This window comes from Megascapheus bottae, chromosome 21, assembly GCF_031878675.1.
Source record: "Megascapheus bottae isolate mThoBot1 chromosome 21, mThoBot2.hap1, whole genome shotgun sequence".
In the NCBI taxonomy this organism is placed as follows: Eukaryota; Metazoa; Chordata; class Mammalia; order Rodentia; family Geomyidae; genus Megascapheus; species Megascapheus bottae.
The window spans coordinates 34,828,380-34,853,978 of record NC_143529.1 but is presented as its reverse complement, the minus strand read 5'-3'; the positions used below and the strand labels follow the sequence as shown (position 1 = coordinate 34,853,978).

Sequence of the window (25,599 nt, the reverse complement as noted above, 5' to 3'; positions counted from 1 at the left end):
TATCATCTGTGAGGAAAAACAATGAATAAATGTCTACCTTTATCTATTGTTTTTACATGCAGTATGTGGTATGTTACGTGTGGATAGTCTGATAGAATCTACATGTTATACAAAATTTCCTTTTGCCTTTTTTAGGCAAAGGCATGCACGCACGCGTACACACACACACACACACACACACACACACACACACACACAATGCAGCAACAGTATGGAATGACCACCAACCTCATCTTCAGAGCCTGGAACTGCTGGAGAAGTAGAGCTAGCTGTTGCTGTTGCTGGGATGACAAAGCTGCTTTCTGTTGTTGAGTCAAAACCTGTGCATACTGTTGTCTTCAGAAAGTTGAAAAAAAACAAAAACAAAAACAAATGGAGGCATGACTTTACATTTATTTCATCTGACACAACAAAAAACAAAGTTCAGGAAAGCACCCCCAAATAGCACTATTGGAAATAGCAATCAAGGCTGGGAGCATGGCCTAATAGTGGAGTGCTTGTCCAGCCCTAGGTTCAATTCCCTGGTACCACACACACAGAAAAGACCAGAAATGGTGCTATGGCTCAAGTGGGAGAGCTCTAGCCTTGCGCTGAAGAGCCTGGGGACAGGCCCAATCAAACATATCTTACCATTTTTTGTAACAGTAGCCACACAGAAAATTCTGTGATTTACTCCACATAGAACTCAATTCATATGCAAGTATTCAGGCAGAGGACACACACAGAGAAAACACAGACACAGTATTATAATATCTGTGATAAAATCAAGGGGTAAGGACTAAAAAGGGACAAAGAACCTGAGTGATTTCGCCATTCCTAATATGATAAAGTTTCACTTCTTCCCATCCACCACTATTTTTTCTCTGTGTCCTTTAAAGTTGAGCCTCTCAGAAAGCACTTAAGTTCTTAAAGTGATTGTTGGTTCTTTAGTTATGAAAGATCTTGAAAATTACAAATATGTGTCACTCCACTACTAGGCCATGCTCCCAGCCTTGATTGCTATTTCCAATGGTGCTACTTGGGGGTGCTTTCCTGAACTTTGTTTTTTGTTGTGTCAGATGAAATAAATGTAAAGATGTCCTGTGGTAAATATATCACTAATAGGCTAACTAGAAAGTCATGGAAGCCGTCACATCTCGCCATGAAAGACTTGAGCGGATCTATCTCAGGCTCCTTTGGTGCTGCCATATGTAATACTGCATCACTATTGTCCTTACTGTATTAAGAACTGCTGGTACTGAAGGTGCTGCATGTGGTACAAGGCGCTGAGTTCCTGTTGCCTGGTCAGGCGTTCCTGGTCCAGTTCCCCCTGGTAATAAAGAGGTAGAGAAAGAAACACCAGTAAGTAAATGGCAAAGGGCATAAAAGTTACCTGGTCTGCTTATCTGAAAGTAAAATAAATCCAACACTTTCAACTCCTTCTTACTCAATCCTTTTCCCCAAACTAGAAACTAGCACATTTAAAACATAAACAAGCTGGGTGCTGGTGGCTTACCAGCTACTCAGGAGACTGAGATTCGAGGACAACAGTTGAAAGTCAGCTCAAGCAGGAGTCTAGGAGACTCAGCTTTAATTCAGAAAACAGGAAGTGGGGCTGTGACTCAAAGTGATAGAGCACTAACCTTTACTGAAAGGCTATCTCAGGGGTTGGGAGCATGGCCTAGTGTTGGTGGTTGGCCCTGGGTTTGATTCCTCCATATCACAGACACAGGAAAACGACAGAAGTGGTGTTGTGGCTCAAGTGGTAGAACACTAGCCTTAAGAAAGCCCAAGTATTCTACTGGTTATGACAAATGAGGGAAACCATTGAGCCTAAGTTCCTTTGAGTCTGGCTTACTTCACTTAATATGATTTTTTCTAAGTCTTTCCATTTCCTAACAAATGGGTCGATATCGTTTTTTCTGACAGCAGCATAGAATTCCATTGTGTACAAATACCACAATTTGTTGATCCACTCATCAACTGAGGGACATCTAGGTTGGTTCCATATCTTTGCTATGGTGAATAATGCTGCAATGAACATTGTTGTGCTAGTGGATTTAGTATGCCCTAGATTCTGGATGGTTGGGTAAATGCCAAGTAGTGGAATTGCTGGGTCATAGGGGAGTTCTATGTTTAGCCTTTTGAGGCACTGCCATACTGCTTTCCATAGTGGTTGAATGAGTTTGCACTCCTACCAACAGTGTAGTAGTGATCCCTCCTGGCCACATCCCCTCCAGCATCTGTTATTATTCGTTTTCCTGATCCTGGCCATTCTAACTGGAGTGAGGTGGAATCTTAGGGGCTCTACTAGCAGAGATCTGCAATAGAGCAAAACCTTGATACATAAGGCCATATAGTATGAAGCTAATTGAAAGGACCTCCAGGATATTGAAACAAAAGCCATATAACGAATGATTGTTGTTCTTAATGTACTATGTTATCTCTCATCTCCTTTGCTGTCCCTTGGGTATCTCATATTGTTACAATACCTCACTTTGTTATCTGATATATTGAATTTATTTGTATTTGATTATTTGAAATTTGATAGGGAAGGGGGGAAAACCAAGACGGGGGGGGGGGGGGTGGAGGGGAGGGTAAAGGATACCAAGACATGTGAAAGGGTATCAATGTATGTGAATTAATGCACCTTCTATATGGCAAATATCATGTAACCCTTTTATTAATTATAATAAAAAAAAGAAATATTAAAAAAAAAAAAAAGAAAGAAAGCCCAAGTACTAGGGCCGGGAGTTTCGCCTAGTGGTAGAGTGCTTGCCTAGCATGCAAGAAGATCTGGGTTCCATTCCTTGGTACCACATACATAGGGGGAAAAAAGCCAGAAGTGGTGCTGAGGCTCAAGTGGTAGAGCTCTAACTCTGAGAAAGACTAAGGACAGTGCTCAGGCCCTGAACACAAGCCCAGGACTGGCACACACGCGCACGCACGCACACACACACACACACACACACACACACACACACACACACACACACTCACACACAAAGTCCAAGAATTGGGCCGGGAGTTTGGCCTAGTGGTAGAGTGCTTGCCTAGCATGCACAAAGACCTGGGTTAATTCCTTGGTACCACATACATAGAAAAAGCCAGAAGGGGTGCTGAGGCTCAAGGGGTAGAGGGCTAGCCTTGAGAAAGCCCAAGTACAGTTCTAATGCCTTGAATTCAAGCTCCAGGATTAACAACAACAACAAAGCTAGTTCAGAGACAGTGTCCAGGCACTGAATTCAAGCTCCATGACTGGAAAAACAAAACAACAAAACAACCTAGACCCCTCCGCCCCTACCCTCCACACAACTAAACAATGCCATCTAGTGGGATAAAATGAATTTGACAGTGTAAGAGATTCCCTAAGGCAAGGGAAGGATGGGTCCTTCCTTGTTCATCTGCTCTTCCCCACTCCTACCCTTCATGCTGAATGTTGAACTGTCCTCCATCCGAAAAAATGACACATTACACCCAGTCTTAAAAGTGATTTTAGGGCCAGGAGCATCGCCTGGTGCTAGAGACTTGCCTAGCATGCACGAAGCCCTGGGTTCGAGTCCTCATACCACATACATGGAAAAAGCAGAAAGTGGCAGAGTGCTAGCCATGAGCAAAAAGTATTCAAGGACAGTGCCCTGAGTTCAAGCCCCAGGACTGGCAAAATTTTTTTTAAAAATTCTAAATTTGGAGTCGTGTGCAATTAAGGCAAAGGAGAGAGTACATAAAGAATAAAGGAAATATTATGTTAGGAATTTTGCAATAGCATATGATCAAGACATAAGCTAGTATATGAATATCTTTATAATGTTGAGAATATGAAAGGAAGTTTGAACACTGTAGCAAAAAAACCCAAAAAACCCAGGTGTTTCTACTGCTATCAATACATCATGAGTTACAAAAAATAACCTGTGGTAAACTCAGTTTTGATTCTGAAAAATTCAAAATGGAAAAAAATATGAATCATAAAAGAAATAAAAGCACACAGCCAAACAGTCTAAACCTAGGTAAATTATGAATGAATAGTTGGTGTCTTTCTAGTAAGCTGATGATAGCTTGAAATAAAATGCTAAGGTGATACACATTATCTTAAAGCAGGGATAACCTGAACTTTAGGAAGATTTTTCTTCCTCATTAAATACCACAGAACAGAAGCTACTCTGGGTCAAACTAAAACTTACACATGAAACCTGAAATTTCAAGGACCATTGATCAAAAAGGCTCTCATATCAGTACTACTTAAATCAAAGAAAGGCAGTATTCAATGGGAAGTAGAGCTTTCCAAAATTTTCCTATGTGAGTAGAGACTCTGTTGGGGCTCAGCCCGTGTGTGCCGTAAGTTGGAAATGAATGGGAACAAGCAAGGTCCAAGTGAGAACTTTTAGCTTCTTACATAGGCAAACCCAACTTCAGAGACAAGAAATAAGCCTCAAATTTGGTGTGTAAGTCTATAAACAACAATATATAGTATAGTTTTTCTTTAGACCAAAACAACTAGATTAATTCTCTTCATCGGTGAGTCTCAGGCAAGGCAAGGTATGAGATCCACTGTGCTTACCTACAAATTCTCTACATTACAGAGGTTATGTAATACTAATCTTCATCTCGTTAAGAACTTACCACACTGGCAGAGAGGAAGGAAAGAAGTAACACTGTCCAAAAAGAAATAAATGTATTCTTTACCTGACTTACATAACTATAACCCCTCTGTACATCAACTTTGTAAAAATAAAAGAACTTATCACAAAGGACCTCAATATATAATTAATGATAGGCCATCAACTACAGTGTGTGACTATAAAAATCAGAGTTCACACGAAATATTTCTGACTAAAGGTCACCTTTTTGGGGTGGGGGGAGGGAGAAGGCGCGTCAGTTATGGGACTTGAACTCTGGGCCTGGGTGTTGTCCCTGAGCTCTTCAACTCAAGGCTACTGTCTCACACCTTCAGCCACAGCACCACTTATAGTTACTGGTGGTTAATTGGAGTCTCACAGACTTTGGTGCGTGGACTAGCTTTGAATTGTGATCCTCAGATCTCAGCCAATGGGGTATGTTTTACTGTGTGTGAGTACACACACATGTCCACATTTGTACATGTGTGCTTGCTTGCATTCCTGACAACAGCCATGTATTGAAAAGGTCATTACAATGCTGGGAACCAGTGGCTCATGTCTGTAATACTAACTACTCAGGAGGTTAAGATATGAGGATTGTGGTTCAAAGCCAGTCTGGACAGAAAGTCCCTGAGACTTTTATCTCCAGTTAACCAGCTAAAAAGCCAGAAGTGAGCCAGGTGCTACTCCTAGCTACTCAGGAGGCTGAGATCTGAGGATCAAGGTTCAAAGCCAGCCAAGTCATGAAAGTCCATGAGACTTTTAACTCCAATTAACCCCCAGGAAATCAGAAGTGGAACTGTGGCTCAAGTGGTAGAGCGCTAGCCTTGAGCTGAAAAACTCAGGGACAGCGCCCAGGCCCAGAGCACAAACCCCACGACTGACACCACCCCGCCCCCCCCCCCCCTAAAGCCAGGAATAGAACTATGGTTCAAGTGGTAGAATGCTAGTATTGAGTAAAAAAGCTCTGGTATAGGGTCCAGGAACATGGCCTACCGTGCATGAAGCCCTGGTTCGATTCCTCCATATCATATACACAGAAAATGGTGCTGTGGCTTAACGGTAGAGCCCTAGCCTTGAGAAAAGCCCCTGTGCACAGACGCTGAGTCCAAGCCCAGGACAAGCACGTGCATACGCGGGCATACGTGGGCATACACAAGCATACACACACACACACACACACACATACACACACACACACGTCAAAGGCTCATTATAGCTTAGTATTCAGCCTCTCAGTGAGAGAGAATGAATTAATTTCAAAAAAACTAACACTGCTTTCTCCATAGATAAAATTATGTGGTTGTGTTTCAAAGAGAAACGAGTGCTGCTGTATTTAAAAGAAATGGCAGTTGGAGGTACTTACCATGTGAGGAGGGGGAGCTGGACCTGGGGAGAAAGGCACCCTTCCCCACATTTTCATTATGTCACCAAGAGGCTGGAAGCTTTCATCACATGCTCTCTTCACAAGCAAAGACATTGTAAAATAGCCCGCCTGAAACCATTCTGCCATCTCCTGATTATTGAAGGGACCTATGAGAGCACCAATGAAACAACAGGGCAATAAGAATCCTTTCAGTCACAAAGAAAGAAGGGGAAAAAAAGTCTGGGTCTGATCTTCTTACAAAATTTTATAGTGCCGGGTGCTGGTGGCTTACATCTGTAATCCTAGCTACTTAAAAGGGTGGGATATTAGGATAGAAACAGCCAGCCCAAGCAAAAATCTGAGACGCTTACCTCCAATTAGCAAGCAAAAGACAGGAAATAGCACTTGTGACTCAAGTAACAGAGAAGTAGGCTTGAGTGAAAAAAACTAAGGAGGGCCTAAGTCAGCAAATACATTAAGAAAAAAATTCATAGTGTCTTAATTTATCTCTGAAGGCAAATTACAACAGAAACAATTATAAACAAAACAAAAACAATATTGAAATAGGTCTCACTTATTGGTTTTTCATTTGCAGTTCTGTAATGCAAGCAGTCCATAATCCTTGCTACTCAGGAGGTTAACATCTAAGGATCATGGTTCCAAGTCAGTATGTGAGATTTTTATATCCAATTAACCACCAGAAAGCAGGAGTGGAGCTATGGATTAAGTGGTAGATTACCAGCCTTGGACCAAAAAAGCTCAGGAACAATGTCTAGGCCCTGAGTTCAACCCTAACCCTAAGACTGGTGCATGCATACACCACACAAGATTGAAATCATGCAGACTAGGTTGGGTTGTTTGCTTTGAGATTGGTCCTGGGGCTTGAACTCTGGGCCTGGGTCCTGTTCTTGAGCTATTCAGCTGAAGGCTAGCGCTCTACCACTTCCGGTTTTTGGGTGGTTAATTGGAGATAGAGTCTCAAAAGCCCTTGGCTGACTTTGAACCGTGATCTTCAGATGTCAGTCTCCTGAGTAGCTAGGATTATACGTGTGTAAGCCAACTGGACCCAGCTTGTTTTTTTTTTTTTAACTGCAACAGAAAACACAAACTAGATATCAACAAAAGATAAAAGGAAAATCTCCACACACTTGCCAACTAAAAATACCTCATATGACCAAAAAGGAAAAAAAAATTTCAAATATACAGAAATGAATGAAATATACACCAAATTTTGGAGACAAAGATACTGAGAGAAAAAGTTACAGTATCAAATCCTGATATGAAAAAAGAGGAATCAGGTCTGGAGACATGGCTCAAGGTTTAAGCTTCCCCAGTAGCCAGAAGACTATATTGTAGAATTCTACATGTTGTTAAAATTAAAATTAAGTGGCCAGGAGTTTGGCCTAGTGGTAGAGTGCTTGCCTAGCATGCACAAAGATCCAGGTTCGATTCCTCCATACCACATACATAGGAAAAAAAAAAAAAAGCTGGAAGTGGTGCTGTGTCTCAAGTGGTAGAGCTCTAGCTTTGAGAAAAAGGCCAAGGACTGTGCTCAGGCCCTGAGATCAAGCCCCACGCCTGGCAAAAAAAAAAAAAAAAAAAAAAAATTAAAAAAATTAAAATTAAGTGTTTAAAGTGTTTGAGAGCACAGGAAGTGTTTATAAAAGTGTGAAAAAGTTTTATAAGAGAGTGGGAAGGGTTTATAAAGCTCTTAAATATAAATAGATAAACAAGTAAATAAATAAATAAAACACATTGCTACCTCAAGGATTTTCACCTATTGCAGGGGTCTCTGAAATATAACTTCTGTGATAGGTGTAACTTCTGTGATCACTGTAAATTCAATCCCCAGTGCTGCAAAACAAACCCAAGTCCAAAATCCCTTGCAAAAAATAACATAAAAATTTTGAATAAAATAAAAACAAGCAAAAATCAGGAGCATATGAAAAGGATTATATACTTTGACTAAATGAGACTCCTAGAATGCAAGGATGATCAAAAATTAAGATTTATCAATGGAAACCAAACTTGGTGATAACTGCCTGCAATTCTAGCCTCAGGAAAGTGAAGGAGGAGTATCACCAGACTATATCATAACAAACTAAAGAGAAGTGGGGTGGAGATAGAAGGAAAGAGGGGAACAGGGAGGAGGGAGGGAAAGACAAAGAAGTGAAAGACAGAGGGAGGGTAGATGATAACTGTGTTATAGAATAAAGAAGAACTACATAATCATTTCAATATAGAAGAAATATTTACAGAATTCAACACTTACAATAGAAAAGAAATAGATCTACTCTCAAATAATAAAAACCATATGAACCTCTCACAGCAAATATTATATTGAAGGTGAAAAACAATGATTTTCCTCTAACATCAGAACTAAGAACAAAACTTTTTTCTGTAACATCAGAACAAAGCTTTATTCACAGTAGGCAAAAACTAAACAACTCATGTGTCCTTCAACAGAAACTACAACACACTGATATCATCTAGTATTACTCATTGACAATACTAATATACATGGCCACCTGGATCTCCAGGGCATTATACTAAATGAATACAGCCAACTTTGAAAGGTCACATATTTTAAGGCTTCACTTATATAACATTTCTAAAATTATAAACTGCACACATATAAGACAGATTAGTGGTTGCCAGGGATTAGTAAGAGAGTGTGTATAAAAAGGAAATCATTGCGGGTTGTATAGACAACCATATCCTGGTTATGATACTGACTTACAGTTTTTTAAGAGTTTACTGTTGGGTGAAATTTACATATAAGCTGTAACTATCCCCAAAGAATTTAATTAACAAGCAAGCATACACATGAAGCCCTATTCTCCGATATCGTATGCAAGGATGTAAACAATGAACAAATAAACACAATGCCAGATAGTAATAATTGCTACAAAGGCCTAAGGCAGATAAGAGAACGAAAGGAGGTTATAAGGCTGAGAGGGCTCACAAGATCCACTTGGTCACATATTTTATCATGAAACTGACACTAAAGAGAGTTAACAAGCACACTTGCTTTGGCAACACATATACTAAAATTGGAACAATACAGAGGAGAGTAGCATGGATGATATGAAAATTCAGAAAGCATTGCACACTGAAGGGGGCAGGGAGAGAGAGTCAGCAACCAATTTCAGGTTATAAGCAAAGATCTTAAAAGCAGAATTGAAGAATATACAAGTGTCCTTTATAAGATTTTCTTCCCACTCTATCTTATAATCTGAAAAGTTTAAGATTCGTTTGTAATATAATAGTGGCTTATTGCATATTTGTAGTATTCTCCATTATTTATATTAATTTCACTTAAGTAAAATATTCAAGTCCTCCAACACTGCTGCCACCAAGTTTCTGTTTTATTGTGAGACACTGTCTCACTTATATTGCTCAGGCTGGCCTGGAAGTCTTAATCCTCTTGCCTCAGCTTTCTGAGTGTGTGATTATAGGTTGGCACTCCTGTACTACCATTCGTGGCTTCCATCCCCTTGCAATGGTCTTGAAGACTAATGAACAAAGATGAGTAACTTACCACCTCCAACTAGATGTTGGAGCTAAGAGAGAGTATAACACTGTTAAATTACTTCCATTTCCAAATACTTTTTCTTCATATGTATAAGGAAAGCTTGTTGAACTGTAGTTTAAACAACAACAGATCTCCTTCCCAAGACATTTTAGAGGCAATGGCAGACATTGTGATCAAGGAAAAAGTAGTAACTTACCTTGAATTTCTCCCTGAGGATCTTTATAATACCACTTCTGCATTGCTTCATGCATCAATGGAATTGACACTCCCTTAGTTCTGTGTTCTTGCAGTTTTGATGCTAGTCTCTCATCATCTAGTGCACTGTCTTGGAGATAAGCCACCATCTTCTCAGCTTGCTAGGAACAGTAACAACAACAAAAAAGAAAGAAATAATCCTAAATTAATACTCAGACATGTAGTAATAATAACAGTCTCTTCTTAAGACTACTTGCTTGCTTAGACAGGCACTGTCTAAGGAACACAGCAGGTAACAATTTAACTCTGAAAAAGTAGCACAAAATATACAATAGGAGAACCCATTCTATACAGAAAGAAACTACAGTCAAAGGCATTAAGTTTTCATCAAGATCTCAAAATAATTAAGCTAACTGAGACTCAAATGAAAACTGTTTATGGATTTAAACCCAGACTTCTAATCAATACATTAAAAAGCTTCTAAATTATTAAGCTGCCGGCCAATTCTAAACAGTGTAAACAAACCCTATATGTTTAGTCAGGATGGTTAATAATACAAAAGCCTCAACCAACACAATCATAAATAAAATCTTTAACGAGTTTTAGTAAGGTAATAATAACCCTTTCCATTCCTCAGCATATCCTACTTCTAATCCTCTTATCCCACAGGAAGGGAAATTGTTCTGTACAAAAGCAAGCTACTATAGGCATGAGCCACCAGTGCCCGGCTAAGGAAATAGTAAGGGAAAGTTGCATTGATCGGGCACTTGCAATGTGGGATGAACTTGCCATGTATTTGGAGGAAGATAAGGTCCCTTCTAAAAGGCACAGCAGGTGAGTGAAGGTGAGCATTAGGTAATATACAGAGATAGCATCTATTACAGACTTCCATGAAATGGAATCGTCAGAGATTTGAAATCTCAACTTCTACAAGAGCCAACTATTGATTGAGTGCCAAGCAGTGTGTATAGGTACAAAAACTCCCTCAGCTTCTTGGGCTGTCAATCTAGATGCTTTCTAAATGTAAGATCTTGTAGTGCTGGGGATGCTGAATGGGCCCTGGTTAAGATTTATTAAAAGAATTTTATCACAAAAAAACAAACAAAAAAAACCAAGCTACTGTTTGAAGCTCTGGGTTCAAACCCCAGTACCACAAAATATAAAGTTCTGTTTTTTGTTTTAAAAAGCAAGCTATCATTTTAGCTACAACAATAGTATACAGGAGAGAAATCTAGAGACATTAAGATATTGATAACCTTAGAACTATTTTCCCTGCTGTATTTTAGTAAAAATACAATGAAAATAACAAAAGCGCCAACAATGAGAATAGCAACACCCTTAGAAATCAGTTACCATCCACAGCTGCTGTATTCACCATTTTTGGCATTCCTTCATGTCCAAAAGAAAAAAGAAAACAGCTAAGGGCAACCTCAGAAGAGCAAAAAATAGCCTAACATAATGGCTACTACATAGCAGAAACTTATAAGCATGAAATTATTTGAAAGACAATTACTCACAAAAATACTAAATAGCCCAACTTTTAGGAAATTAAAAATCCAGTGTATAAAAGTTCTTTAAGTGAATATTCATTAGAGCCTTTCCAGTTTTTAACGGCAGTTTGGGGGAGACAAGAATGAAGGTGATCTACCTGTTCCAAGTGTTTGAGGCCCTCTTCATCATCTGGCTCTGTGGAAACACTCCCCACACCAGGAGCATCGACAGCAGGCTGCTCAACTGGCTGCAGGGCAGGACTAGGAGTGGAAACAGGAGGTGGAAGGATAAGAAGAGAAGAGGCTGTGTCTGGAGGGAGCTGTGTCCGGGGCTGCTGGACATCAGGAACCATTTCTACAGGGGGGAAAGAAGTGAGACCGATAAAGATCTTTGGAAATATGCAGATTTGAACTTTACATTATTAAGCTGCAAAAGATGAGCCAAACTGAAATGTGCACCCTGCCATGAGCACTGAAGCCATTCTTTGAGAAGTATAATCTTCCTCTCCAAGAATGACAGAATTATGTCAATAGGACAAAAAGTAAGTTCAAAGGTTTTCTACAACATGTCTATATATCACAGGCAGAACTTAAGGAGGAGGGTGGAAATAGGGAGGCAGAAGTAACTAGATACAATTGCTGTTTCTCCTTTGAAGACTTTGTTATATTACAAATAGCCTCTCCAAATTCTTGTTCTTCTCACTCTACATCAGACTTTAATGGACAATGTTCATTTTACTACTACCTAACTGCCAACTGACCTGAATTCCCAGCTCTCTCAAAGATAATACGGTGATGCAAAGCAGAGACTCTTCTTCATCCTCATGATCCAATCTCTTTGTCACATCTGATGTCACCTTAGAATTGGGTTAATAACAACTTCTCCTTTCCTATTTTCTTGCACTCTATTCTCCTGACTGCACTATTTGCATTATTCTTTTTTCCCTTCCTCTCCCTTCAACTACAACTGGAATTATCTGTTGTTCTAATCAGTCTACTGATTATATTTGTTTCGTATCTATTGAAACAGGATCTTATAATGTAGTATATAAGCTAGCCTCAAACTTGCAACCCACCTATCTTAGCCTCCTGAGAGTTAAGATTACGGGGAGGTCCCAAGGGCAAAGAATAATGATAGTTCACTACTGGCGGACACTGAAAAAGTCCAAAGACAATGTTCATGCCCTGAGCTCAAGCCCTAGGACTGGCACGGGAGGTTGCAACTTGGATTTGGTCAGGGAAGAGAAGAGTCAAAGATGACTGAGGTGCTTGAGAAGGTTATGGTGCCCTTCACAGGAAACTGAAGTGCCCACTGGGAGAGGAGAGAATAAACTCAGTTCTGAATGTTTGCTTTGAGGTATTAATAACAAGGTAAGTGGAGATAGCCCCGCCCCACCCCGCAGTCCTGGGCAAGGCCTGAGCACTGTCCTTGGGGTTTCTTAAGGCTAGAGTTCCACTACTTGAGCCATACTGCCAGTTCCAGCCTTTTCTATGTATCTGATGCTGAGGAATGGAACCCAGGCCTTTATGCATGCTAGGCATGCACTCTACCACTAGGAAAAACTCACAGCTCCTCAACTCTATTCTAAGCATAAAATGCTGAGAAGAAATTTTTGGTTTAAGTTTTCAACATTGTCTACTGGGGAAAAGAAATCATTCTTTGTCATTCTGTGTTAGAAAAAGTGCTAGTTGGGGGAGAAGGAGGAGAAGGAGGAGAAGGAGGAGAAGGAGGAGAAGGAGGAGAAGGAGGAGGAGGAGGAGGAGGAGGAGGAGGAGGAGGAGGAGGAGGAGGAGGAGGAGGAGGAGGAGGAGGAGGAGGAGGAGGAGGAGAAGAAGAAGAAGAAGGAAGAAGGAAGAAGGAAGAAGGAAGAAGAAGAAGAGGAAGAAGAAGGAAGAAGAAGGAAGAAGAAGGAGGAGGAGGAGGAGGGAAGAAGAAGAAGAGGAGGAGGAGGAGGGAAGAAGAAGAAGAAGAAGAGGAGGAGGAGGAGGAGGAGGAAAGAAAAGAGAAAAAGAAGAAATAATGCTAGTTGTTTAGGAAACAGGAAAATATGGTAACACAAATTAGATGATTTAGATAAAGAAAATTCCAATAGAAGCATAAGCTGGGCAGGTAGTTCACGCCTGTAATCCTAGCTACTCAGGAGGCCGAGATCTAAGGATCATGGTTCAAAGCCAGCTCAGGCACTAAAAACTCGTAAGAATGTTATCTCTAATTAATCACCAGAAAACTGGAAGTGGTGCTGTGGCTCCAGGAGTAGGGTGGTAGCCCTGAGTGAACCGCTCAGGGACAGCATCTAGGCCAAGGAGTAGGGTTGTAGCCTTGAGCTGAAGAGCTCAGGGACAGTGCTCAGGCCTAGAGTTCAGGTTCCATAGCCTGGGGTGGGGGTGGGGGACCAGAGGGGGCACATGAGGGGAGAGAGAGAAGAAGAAGCATAAACATAGAAGTGAGGGGAGAAAGAGAAGAAGCATAAACACAGAAAACAGTAAAAATCAGGATCTGAAAGGTTTTGAGGCCAATGAGTGGAGTGTAAGCAAGGGTTATATAAGACTGTCACAAACTGCACAAAGAAACACAGATGCAAGATAATACAAGGCATCACAAGGTATAAATTTTCATGATGAATTTATCAACTAATCTGTTAATATCAAGTGTTATGCAGTTTTTTAAAGATACTTAATCATGGAGCATCTTATACATGTATGGAAATGTCATGATGAAACCCATGAAGATGTACTCATTCCCTAAGAAAAAGAAATGAACAGTATATTGCCTGAAAAAAAGATTTTGGACCAAATAAGGTAATACTGGAGGAGCTATATAATGCATAAGCATATTTTGTAGCAAAGGTGATTGACTTCTAGATTATTCTACGTATTCTTTTTAGCCAGTTTTGAAACAATGACATTTTAGTGTGATGACAGTTACAGAAATACTGTTACAAGAAAGGAAGTTAACTGTTTGCTAGGGGAGTCAAACTAATGCAGAGGATCTGATCTGAACCTTCAGGTGCTGTCAAGGCAGCTATATCATAAGACCTTAGGAAGTGAGAATCTACAACAGTGTCCTCGCAGATCCTAACCCTGATACAGTGAATTCTAAGACAGATACAATGTACTTGACTGAGGGTACTGGTAAAAGAATCTATTCTAAAAACTGACCCCCAAGAAGAAGTTCCAAGAGGAATGGATAAAAACTTAGCTTGTCTACTCTCACAAATACATACCATCCCCTCTGCTGGGCACCTTGGCTGGTAAACTACTTTCTGTCCGGCTCTCCTCTTCAGCTTCTTCCATCTGCTCCGTTGTTGGTTCATCTTTCCTCTCACACTGTGGTGCTTCCTGAGGCTGATGGTCTGAAGGAGACCCTGATCTAGCAGATGGAGTTTGGGGTGTTTCCTCACTAGCTTCTGGAACACGAATTAATCTTAAATTAATTCTGTGAAGTTTGGTTTGATGGGGGGTGTGGGGGGGAAGATAAAAGACAAAACGGGTCTTACCGACTGCTGCCCTGTCTGTTTTCTCTCCCTCTTTCTTATTTGTCTTATCAGGTTCTTTGGCCTCTTCATTATGGCTACCCTCAGAGTCAGAGCACTCCTCCCCTTCTTCCACAGGCCGGAAGTCCATCTCCTGTTCTTCAGGAATAGGTTCTTTCTGTACTTTCTATAGCAAGAAAATAAAGCCAAGTCAACAAACGTATTTGGCTTTGGTATCATGTCGGTGCCTGTCCTGACATTTAAAATAAATTTCTTGCCAGGAACTAGTAGCTCATGCCTGTAATTCCAGCTCAGGAGGCTGAGATATGAAGATCTCAAAAGTCAAAGTCAGCCTACCCAGACAAATCCAAAAGACTTATCCCCAATCGTCAGCAAAAAGCAAGAAGTGAAAAAACTGGCACAAGTAGCAGAGGGCCAGCCTTGGACAAAAAAAGCTATCTAAGAGCACGATGCCTTGAGTCCAAAGCCCTAGTTCCAGCACAAATGAAACAAAGCAAACACAAAAACAAAAAACAAATCGCTTACTTTTAGAGAAAGGAATGCTCCAGATGAATCAAATGTCCCCATTTCTTCTTCAGCATCCTCTAAGCACCATTCGGGCAAGCTATCCCTGTCATCATCTATGCTCCCACTGCCAGAGCGCACTCTTCGGTAACCCCGCTCATCATCTCGGTCTCGAAAATCAAACTCAAACCTCCGACGGCGTTCCATGTGCTCCCGCCAGCCTGAAGAGCGAGGGCCATCTAAGGTGAGAAAGGACATAACTTTTAGAAAAGTTTTATAATACTATTTGAAAAACAAAATTATAGATAGAAAATAAAGGAACAAACTTTTAATTGACAGCACATGCAAATGGATGAACTGGCCTAAAGAGAAAGTCCAGAGCTCACAGTATACATACCCATATACTCAAAGCTGTAGAAAGTAAAGCAATTAGCTACACATATATTCTACTCCTAGCCAAGACTTAAAGCATTTAATATCTTCAGAAACTGAAGTTTAAGCCTTCCCTTGGTCAGAAGAAACTTTGTTCCCATGAAAATATTAGTCTTTATGGATAACACTAGCTTCCCATATTAATTCTTACCATCAAACACACTGTGTCTACTTACTAGTTTGCTCTTGTAATTTTTATTTGCAACCGTTACAAAATTGCAGCAGATTATATGCTGGAAGAGATATATAACTCACTATCCTAATTTTATAGATTAAGCAGAAACTAAAACCCTGACAACAGATGTAACTGGCACAATGACAAAGTAAAGTTGAATCTAATTTTACATCCTCTGCTGCTTTTTCCACAATAACATGCCTACTCTCCTTTTCCGTTTTCTCATCTTTTAATTCCTCCTTTCTGTGTACCACCCTCAGGGGCATTCCTAAATCTAAGCTAGCGTACTATTTACTGCATCTATGTTCCATCAAAAAAAAAGACTGCCTAAGAATGAAGGATTCTACTTAAGCTATTTTATTTAAAAAGAAAGAAATTCTTGTCAAAAATCTTTCAAATCTAAGAGTAAAACATTCTTTAAAAGGAAGTTTTAACCTATGAGAATTTTCCATGGCTTACTCTACTGGGAGATAACACAAATTAATAATGAAAAAGTGAAGTGGTCTTACTATTAAAACCCAATTAGCCAGCAATCTAAAGAACAAAGGGTAAAACAGTATGATGCCAAACACTAGTAGCATCTTATAAGATACCAAAAAAAAAATTGTTATACGCAGATTACTTAAAGGTAAACCTAGAACTATTACTTAAAAGGAATCTTATATTAAATGCTGAATTCCCAAGTTTTCTGTCTATACCTATCTTTTCTTTTCTTTTTTTTTTTTTGATCGATCATGGGCTTGAACTCTGGGCCTAGGCATTGTCCTTGAGCTCTTCAGCTCAAGGCTACCACATCATCCCTTGAGCCACAGCGCCATTTTCAGTTTTCAGGTAATTAATTGGAGATAAGAGTCTCATGGACTTCTTAGTGCCAGGGCTGGCTTTGAACCACAATCCTCAGATCTCAGCCTTCTGAGTAGCTAAGATTACAGGCGTGAGCCACTGCAAGCCCAGCTATACCTATCATTTCTAAATAGTCTAAGTATATGTACTATGATAGGAATCTATCTTTCTAGTATCACCCTCTACTCCCTCCACTAACCCCAGCTTCCTGAGTTTCCTAAATTCAGTTCCCAGAGTAGATGCTTCACTGTCCTCCATGCCCTATCTCCAGCTATAAGTCCTACTTTAATAAAACTACATCCCATAATTCTATTACTGTCTTATCAAAAGCTAATAAAACATTACTCATGAAACTAAATATAGCAGGTAAGGCAGACAGCTTATTAAGGCTTAACATTGTTTTACATCTAAGCTTAAGATGCTCTATGTTCATAAATTAGTCAAAATGTTTAATAATTCTACAAGATAATCATCTAAGAGTTAATAGTTAACCTAATAACAACGGATATAATTAAGACTAAATTTCCATTATACTACATTAAAAAGCAAATGGCTTTCTGCTTTTCAAAATGTACCTACTTTTTTCAAACTTTCTGTATCTTTAGACTCCTCAAAACATAATTAAATATATTGATAAAAAATTTGGAAGACTGTCAAGTTCATGACAAAATATAAAAGTCAAATTAAGGAATAACGTTTTAAAACGGTGAGAAAGACAATCTATAACCAAATTCTAAATTGTAGATGGGTTGTGGGGGAAAAGCAATAGTAGAACACTAAAAGTGGACTTGACTTGTTTAACTCCTTTTAATAGAATCAACATCACACATTTGGTCTCAGAAACACTGTTCATCTTCCAAAACATTCACCTTGTTTGTTTTTGACTAGCTGGAATTTCTCTTCTTGCTCAGCCCAAATCCGGTCCATTCTTCACTGACGACTTGTTGGGAACATAGTCTACAATCCCTTCTGCTTACAGGCAAGCTCAGCACAAAATGCTGCAATGCCTTGAAGAGAACTATTAGCATTTGGTTGCCCAGGACACAGACTGATGAAAACTGCCTAGGATCCTATGATGTAAACAATGCCTACTAATGACTGAAAACTTGCCCAAGAGGCAACCACAAAGACCTGGTGTAAATACATCATAACCTTACACCAAGACTATCTTTTGTATATTTCTACCTACTTACAACTCCATAAAATAGTCTGAATGCCTATTATACTCTTTCCTAAGACACAGGCTACTGGTTTAATAAAACAATTTTAAAAAGTAAAAGGAAATTACACTGTGGTTTCCTCCACTAAAAGTAAGCTTATCTGGCATATTTAGAACATATGACTATGCACATAAAACGCATAAGGTGTACACATTCACTGACCCCTCAGCATGAGCTACAGTTGCATGTGATTACCATGAGGCATGGGACCACAAGGCACAGTGTCCTTAACTACCAGCACATCTAACGTCCGAGAAGAACAGTATGAAGCATTCTTAACAATCCAACAGAAGAACTTAAAACACTACTGATCACTATTATTCTCTCTCCCTTTCCTAAAGTCAAAATGACAAATGAACAAATTTGTGATTGTCTCTGACTCAGGTTTAAAGTTCATTCTTCAAATAAGGACAAATGTTATTTTCAGAAAGAAAAAAATGTAGAAGAATAAATCCTTTCTTATTCAGGAAAAATACTAATAGAGAGAATCTATATTCCCAAGTTTATATTTAAAGTGTTTCCCCATAATGCTATAAACAATGCTAAAGATGGATTAAAGATTCAGAATGAGATAAAACTCAATACACCTCCTATCTTTTTTTTCTGAGTTGCAGACAGGTGCGTCTATTAAACTGTATTATATATCCCAGGAAATAAAAGTGATTTCAATCAACTGAATTGCATGTACTGAGGAGTTAACTGAATTTTTTTCACATAATAACAGTAGGCTGAATATATTGGCATAGATAACCCTCTTCTGTTTAGTTTTGTTTTTAACAATCTGCATTTTCCTTTTAATGTTGAGCAATTCCATCAAATTCTCCCTTAATTCCGAGCTCCCATGTGCTTTATAACACAATACTTACCAGGGCTGTGGGGCCGCCACCGCTCTCCATCTCTTCTTGATCCAGCTAATCTCCAGCCTCCATCTTCATCTTCTCCATTTTGTTCCTCTCTAAAGATTCTCCAATTTTCACTTTCTGACCGTATAAATTCATGCTTTCTTCCCACTGATGTTGGTCCACTTTCCTCAAAATTTGGTCTCACTATAACAAAACAAGAAAATGGTAAATAAACGTAAGCCCTTGAAGTAAAGATTCTAAAGAACAAATACATCAGCTCATAGTATGCTTCCCTCAAACCTGCCCATTTTATTTTTGCCAGTCCTGGGACTTTCTCAAGGCTAGAGCTCTACCACTTGAGCCACAGCACCACTTTCGACTTTTTTCTATGTATGTGGTACCGAGGCATTGAATCAGGGTCCTCGTGCATGCTAGGCAAGCACTCTATCACTAGGCCAAACTCCCGGCCCAAGCCTGCCCATTTTAATGTTCATGAAGTATTACTAAAATAAGTGTGCTGGGCGGGAAATGTGGCTTAGTGGTAGAGTGCTTGCTTAGCCTGGGTTCAATTCCTCAGTAACACATACACAGAAAAAAGTCACACGTGGCTATCCTTGAACAACTGAAGCTCAGAGACAGTGCCCAAATCCTGAGTTTAAGCCATAGGACTGAACCCCCTGCCTGCCCATCAAAGAGCCTTCTGGATAATTCCCAACTGGGACTACTGCTCTCCACAGAAACTGAGGGCAAGAGACCTGGCAGCCTAAGCAGCCAGAGTGACTCCAATTTATCACCCCACAAAGATTTCAGGGTCTCAAGGCTTTGAAGGGGAATGAGAGGTAGCAGTTAAGCATGAGCAATGGGAAAATGCAAAGGAAACAAGCATTTCAACTTAAAGGTAACCAAGGTTCTGGAACTTCATAAGATGTGGTACTACCCACCCCACCTGGTCCAGGGGTTTGAACTCAGGGGCCCCACACATGTCGTTTAGCTTTTAGTGCTCAAGGCCAATGTTCTCTATCACTTAAGCCATAGCTCCACTTCTGGCTTTTTTAATGCTTAATCGGTGATAAGAATATCTCACTGAGTATCTAGGATTACAGGTATGAGTTGTAATCCAGCACCAGGCTATAAGATGGGTTCTCTGAGCATTCCACTTATCTAAGAATTAATGAAAGGCAGGTGGGGGGAGGGAAATTGGGACAAAAACATGAGAAGGGGTATCAATGTGTGAGAAGTAATGCACCTTCTGTCGGGCGAATGTAAATGTCACCCCTCTATATATTACAATTAAAAAGAAAAAGAATTAATGAAAGGCTTCAATCTAGCCTATGATGGGTCAACTAAATCTCTAAGACCCTTACACTTCAACAAAAACTTGTGCCAAAGTAAAAGCAATTGCTTTCAGTTCACTGAAAGTGTATGTTTTCTAATAAACTTTCCTATCACTTCCAATATCCCCTCTCCCCCTAAAAGTTACATCAGTGTAACCTATTAGTTTTACCAAGCAAACTAAAGTGTATGCCACAATCCGGGGCTTGAACTCAGGCCTTGGTTTCTATCACTAACCTTTGTTGCCCAAAACTCTACCACTTGAGCCACAGCTCCACTTCTAGCTTTTCATTAACTGAAGATAAAAGACTGGAAATCACAGACTTTCCCCAGCAGGCTGGCTTTATACTTTTATCCTGAGATTTCAACCTCCTTAGTAGGTAGAATTATAGGCATAAGTCACTGGCACACAACCCTACCTGCTTTTGTATAGTGGTCTGTAGAGACTAAGAATGCCCCAGCAAATTCTTTTTGAGTTCAGGTCATTGTGTAAAACTTACCCCTGACAATCCAACTAAAGCGTGGTGAAGTGCTATTCTGATACTAAATTTAAAGACATTGACTTGCATCTTAGAGACCTTCTCTAAGGAGAGCCAGCCACAGAGCCATGGCATAGCCCAGGGGAGAATCTTACATTACCAAGAACTGAAGCCTGCCACCACAAGGTAAGTTTAAAAAGTGGACCTAACCCTAACAGAGCCTTAACAGACGACAGCAGAGCCCGTACACAAAAGCTAATACCTACAGCATTCTCAGTTGTTGAAGGTGAAGGTGGCGAGTAGAGATGGGCATGAGACCTTCTTATGGGGCTGATGTGGGTCTAGAATTATGTTATGCTAATGGATGCACAATTGAAAACTGACTTAAACCCAATGGTCTGCACATCTACAATGGTTCAATTTTATGGTAGGTGAATTATATGATAATAAAGTTGTGATTTTAGGGCCAGGATTTGGCCTAAGGGTAAGAGTGCTTGCCTAGCATGCACGAAGCCTTGGGTTCCATTCCTTGGTACCATATACATAGAAAAAAGTCAGAAGTGGCATTGTGGCTCAAGTGGTAGAGCTTTAGCCTTGAGAAAGCTCAAGGACAGTGCTCAGGCCCTGAGTTCAAGCCTTGTTACTGGCAAAAAAAAAAAAAAGTTGTGATTTTAAAACAAAAAATATTTTCAAAAATTTTTAAAGGAGATAATCTTTTTCCATAAAGCACTACTTTCATTATATGACTTTAAGAAAAATGCAGCTACATTTGCAGGAGAAATTTCAAACAAAGAAACTTATAATGTGAGGGTGTGGTAGGAATGGATAGTAGAGGACAAACAGGGGTAGGAAGAAACCTCAACATATATAAATTGGAAAATAATGAAGAATGGCTTTTTACCACTATAATCAATCAGTCACAGAGAAGTCCACTCAAGGGCTGAATTGCAATTTGGCCACACAATGCTAATCACATGATTATTAAGCTAGTTGAACCACTCACTTCCATCATCTACTTTCACCCCAAGCTTCTAGAAAAGTACTAACTGTACCAAAGTAAACAACAGCACTAATGGAAAATGCATAATTCATTAAAACCAGTTATTAGCACTTCTCCTAACATATTAAAGTTAAATTAAAAGTTAATATTAAAAGGTTCAAATTATTATATTGGTAACTGATGTATGAATATTGAAAATAGAAATCTACCCGTGCATGGTGGTACATACCTGGGATACATACAGAGTTTTAGCCAATCTAAGGTACCCAGTGACATTTCATTTCAAAAAAAGGGGAAGGGAGCTTATGTGAAAGCTAATCAGAGATAGCTCCCCATCTTCCTTCCTTTAGAGAAATCTCCTTATGTTGCACAGACAGGCCTGAAGTGTACAAGTACATGCCACCATGCCCAGTATAACATTTTTATATAGTTGCCTCTATATATCTACTATATATCTACTTTTCACTTATGATAGCAAATACTTATCTATGATTATATAAGCTTTCTACTAATGCAAATAGGGGCATGCCAGTTATATCCTGCTACTATACCATAATGAACTGGGTTCTTGTACATTGTAACTTTTTTTTTTTTGCCAGTTACAGACAATGAACAAAAAGTATTACCACCATGTGTACTTTGCATTTTTTCAATTACTTTCTGTGAAACTACTAGGCTAAATGACAGGCTTAATGTACTAACATACCTCTACATTAAAAAGGGGGGAGAAAAGAAAAAAAAAGGACCCAAACATTTTACTAGTAGCATTCTTAACACTGAATGATGCTATTTTTGTTTGGTTTTGGAAGTATTAGGATTTAACACTCGTGGCCTTAAGCTTCCTGGGTCAAAAGAGACCTCAATTAAGAAGACCTGGTGGGGCCAGGAGTGTGGCCCAGTGGCAGAGTGCTTGCCTAGCATGCACGAAGCCCTGGGTTCAATTCCTTGGTACCACATACACAGAAAAAGTTACAAGTGGTGCTGTGGCTCAAGTAGCAGTGCTAGCCTTGAGAAAGCTCAAGGACAGTGCTCAGGCCCTGAGTTCAAGCCCCAAGACTGGCAAAGAAAAAAGAAAGAAGGAAGGCGACTACTTCTACAATGAGGACATGGTGGACAAAGAACTCTCAAGATCCAAATGGAAACAAAAGGTTTTTTTACTTTTTTTCTTTCTTGTTTATCTGTCTTTGGGAAGACAGAAATGAAAAACACAACAGTGGTATTCACTAGACAGTCTGTTGAAAATGAACTGTCCGACTAGTGGGGGTGGGGGGGACATTGTCCAAAGAGAAATGTCCTCATTACCTGACTTATGTAACTAATGGCTCTGTATATCACCTTTCTAATAACAATAAAAATAAATCAATTTTAAAAAGATCCAGATGGAATGCGGAAGTGAGTCAAAGCCAGGAAGTAGGCCAGATGGAACAAAGATCAAGCCATTCCTGCTCACATGAAATATGTCATGGTATAAGAGAAAGTTAATCAATTGGTTCCACAAAATGCAATGGTCCATCAAAAATGGCCCATCCAACCAAAGACAAAACCCCACTCCCAACTGGCATCCTAATAAACCTTTGTTTTTCCTATCGTCCTGTCTTGGTAAATCACTTTTACTATCCTCAACCTCAGCTCCCTACCCACATCTAAGTCTACACATGGATACTTGAGATTGCTTCTAGCCTTCTATCAGGACCATCACTAGTACTGCACTAAGCTGGTAGGAATTCATAGCTCTAAGGGATGAGTGATCTTAGGGGTGAATAACCTACAGATTTCTGGATCAGGGCAATTCTGGTGAAACAACAACATTAATGACAATCCTCCTCCCCCCACAATCAAAACCAGCAAAAAGAGGGTCTGCTTACAGTCTCTAAGGTAAAAGAGCCTGTCAACTTCATTTCAAGCTCCCATTTCCAATCTGCAAGAGGACTTATCTCTCTCTCCTACTTTTACTTCCAAATCCTCTTATATTCTGGGAAAGGATTATTCTTGACCTGTGGAAGGAGACTTGGTGCCAGAAGTAAGTTTCCACTGTCCTGGCCAGAATAGCACCCCGACTTAGGGTTTTCCAACTTTAAGAATTGCATTCCAGGAGTCCCTCCATCCTTGAAGTTGTGCCCCAATTTTGGGGACCCTCTCATTGGCAAATATCCATCAAAGCAGATTTCCCCAATTCTGTACCCTTGCTAAGACACCTATAGAAGACTCAGAGCACTGGAAACCCCTCCTCAATATGGAACAAATCTCTTTATTCCTTTCTCACCCCCTAGACTACCCTTGTTAAAAAGAAACAATACTTCTATGTAATGTGGCCTGGCCAGCTTACAACAAACTGCTAGGTAGAAAGTTCTAGTCACAAAACAATGTTGTTGGGGTTTTTTTGGGAGGGGTGGGGGTGAAAGGGATGCTGGTATTTGGGACTTGAAATCAGGGCCTTGCGCTTTGGGCTCAGGGTTTTCACTTATGGCTAGTAAACTATAAATTGAGCCATGCTTCCAGGCTCGGCTTTTTGCAGGTTAATTGGAGATAAAGATCTCAGAGATTTGTCTGCCTAGTTGTCATAGAAGTACGATTTGTATATCTCTGCCTCCTGACTAGAGGATTATAGGTATGAATCACCAACACTCAGTTCCAAAACAACACTCTTAACCATAAGACCATTCTGCAACTTGATCTATTTTGCTGTAACTCCTGACAGGTCCTTCATGTCTGTCTGTCTGTCTGTCTGTCTGTCTCTCGGGATCTAGACCACACGGTGGTTATGTCTGACCTTATTCTCTAAAGCTGAAGACTCACATATTCTAAATGATTATTCTCTTCCTCTGTATCTCCTACACAGTCTAAAATGGATCTCTCCTCCTCCCTCTTCTTCCAAGATCTCAAGGGTAGCTGAATCCCATCCCTACCCCCAGCTCCTCACAGCCTTTGCCCTTTCTTTAAACTTCTTTCAATTCCTTGGAGGCCATCTGCCCTTATTGCTCATGCAGAAAACTCTGGCCTGCTGGCCTCCTCAGAACACGAGGTCATGTCGAACATTTAATACCTGAATATAAGACATTCTAAGATAAGCTAAGAAAGGTCTTTACCCTCTCAGTCAAGGGGACATGTGTGCATGTCTCCTTTCCCATGTCCAACCTAGATAAAAGTCTCAGCTAGGCATGGCTCTTTCAGCTCTAAGAGTTTCCTCTGATCTTTCCTGGAATGACATTTGAGTCATTTTTAACTTTTGCTGCATCTATGAGGAAAAGTCAATCACTAGCTGACACTTGGGCTGGTGAGGCTCACACCTAAAATGCTCCTAGAAGAAATGCCTTCCCAAGAAGGGCTACATGGGACTAGGAGGTAGGATTGAGGTGCAGAGATCAAGGAAATCAGATGATTACTTGTTCCTTGAAGGGCAGGTAGGGGGACCTGTTAACAACTTTTGGAAATTACTCAAGGTTCTGCTGAAAATAAATTTTACTCCAGGGCAAAAAGAGTATATACAAATATATCACCTTAAACCTGGAGGTATCAGAAGGTCTAGCAGTATCAACCAAGCATTTTACTAGCCAGTCCTCACTAAATATTAAAAAAAAATGCCAAAAGGAGACCCCCAAATGATTTCATTAAACCCCCAAATTCCTTTCCCAACCTAACTAGAAACCACCTTTAAAATAGGCAGGCCTAGCTGGGTGTGGTAGCCCACACCTACAATCCTAGCTACTCAGGAGGCTGAGATCTGAGGATCCTGGTTCAAAGCCACCCGGTGCTAAAGACCCCTGACACCCTTATCTCCAATTAATCACTAAAAAATGGGAAGTGGAGCTGTGGCTCAAGGGTAGGGTGGTAGCCTTGAGCTAAGGGGCTCAGGACAGTGCCCAGGCCCAGAGTTCAAGCCTCAGGACTTCCCCCACAAAAAATAATAATAAATAGGTAGGTTGACATACTACTCTTGAGCATCTACCCAGAACATTACAAGTCAGGATGCAGGAAAAACATCTGCTTTGACTGGGAACATGGGAATAGCATGCATGGAGCCCTGGGTTCAATTGTACCATATACCCAGAAAAGGTTCTGTGACTCAAATGGTAGAGTGCTAGCCTTGAGAAAGCCCA

At 40.1% G+C, this 25,599-nt stretch overlaps 1 protein-coding gene and 1 pseudogene across 5 annotated transcripts in view; one reads left to right on the top strand and one right to left on the bottom strand.

The window, feature by feature from the left end:
- Gigyf2 (GRB10 interacting GYF protein 2) overlaps positions 1-25,599 on the bottom strand; it is a 132,804-nt gene that overhangs the window by 31,551 nt on the left and 75,654 nt on the right. For 4 of the 5 annotated variants that reach the window (XM_090355052.1, XM_090355053.1, XM_090355055.1 and 1 more), the window contains 9 exons: positions 18,716-18,895; positions 15,201-15,418; positions 14,679-14,841; positions 14,406-14,588; positions 11,340-11,536; positions 9,693-9,852; positions 5,962-6,128; positions 1,218-1,309; positions 229-336 (listed from right to left, as the gene is read on the bottom strand). In XM_090355052.1, coding sequence (XP_090211178.1) covers positions 229-336; positions 1,218-1,309; positions 5,962-6,128; positions 9,693-9,852; positions 11,340-11,536; positions 14,406-14,588; positions 14,679-14,841; positions 15,201-15,418; positions 18,716-18,895 — 1,468 coding nt within the window. Of the gene's footprint in view, positions 1-228; positions 337-1,217; positions 1,310-5,961; positions 6,129-9,692; positions 9,853-11,339; positions 11,537-14,405; positions 14,589-14,678; positions 14,842-15,200; positions 15,419-17,498; positions 17,648-18,715; positions 18,896-25,599 lie in introns of those variants that run through there. The other variant, XM_090355056.1, reaches the window with a different exon arrangement.
- On the top strand, positions 8,989-9,078 carry LOC150048930 (U6 spliceosomal RNA; annotated as a pseudogene).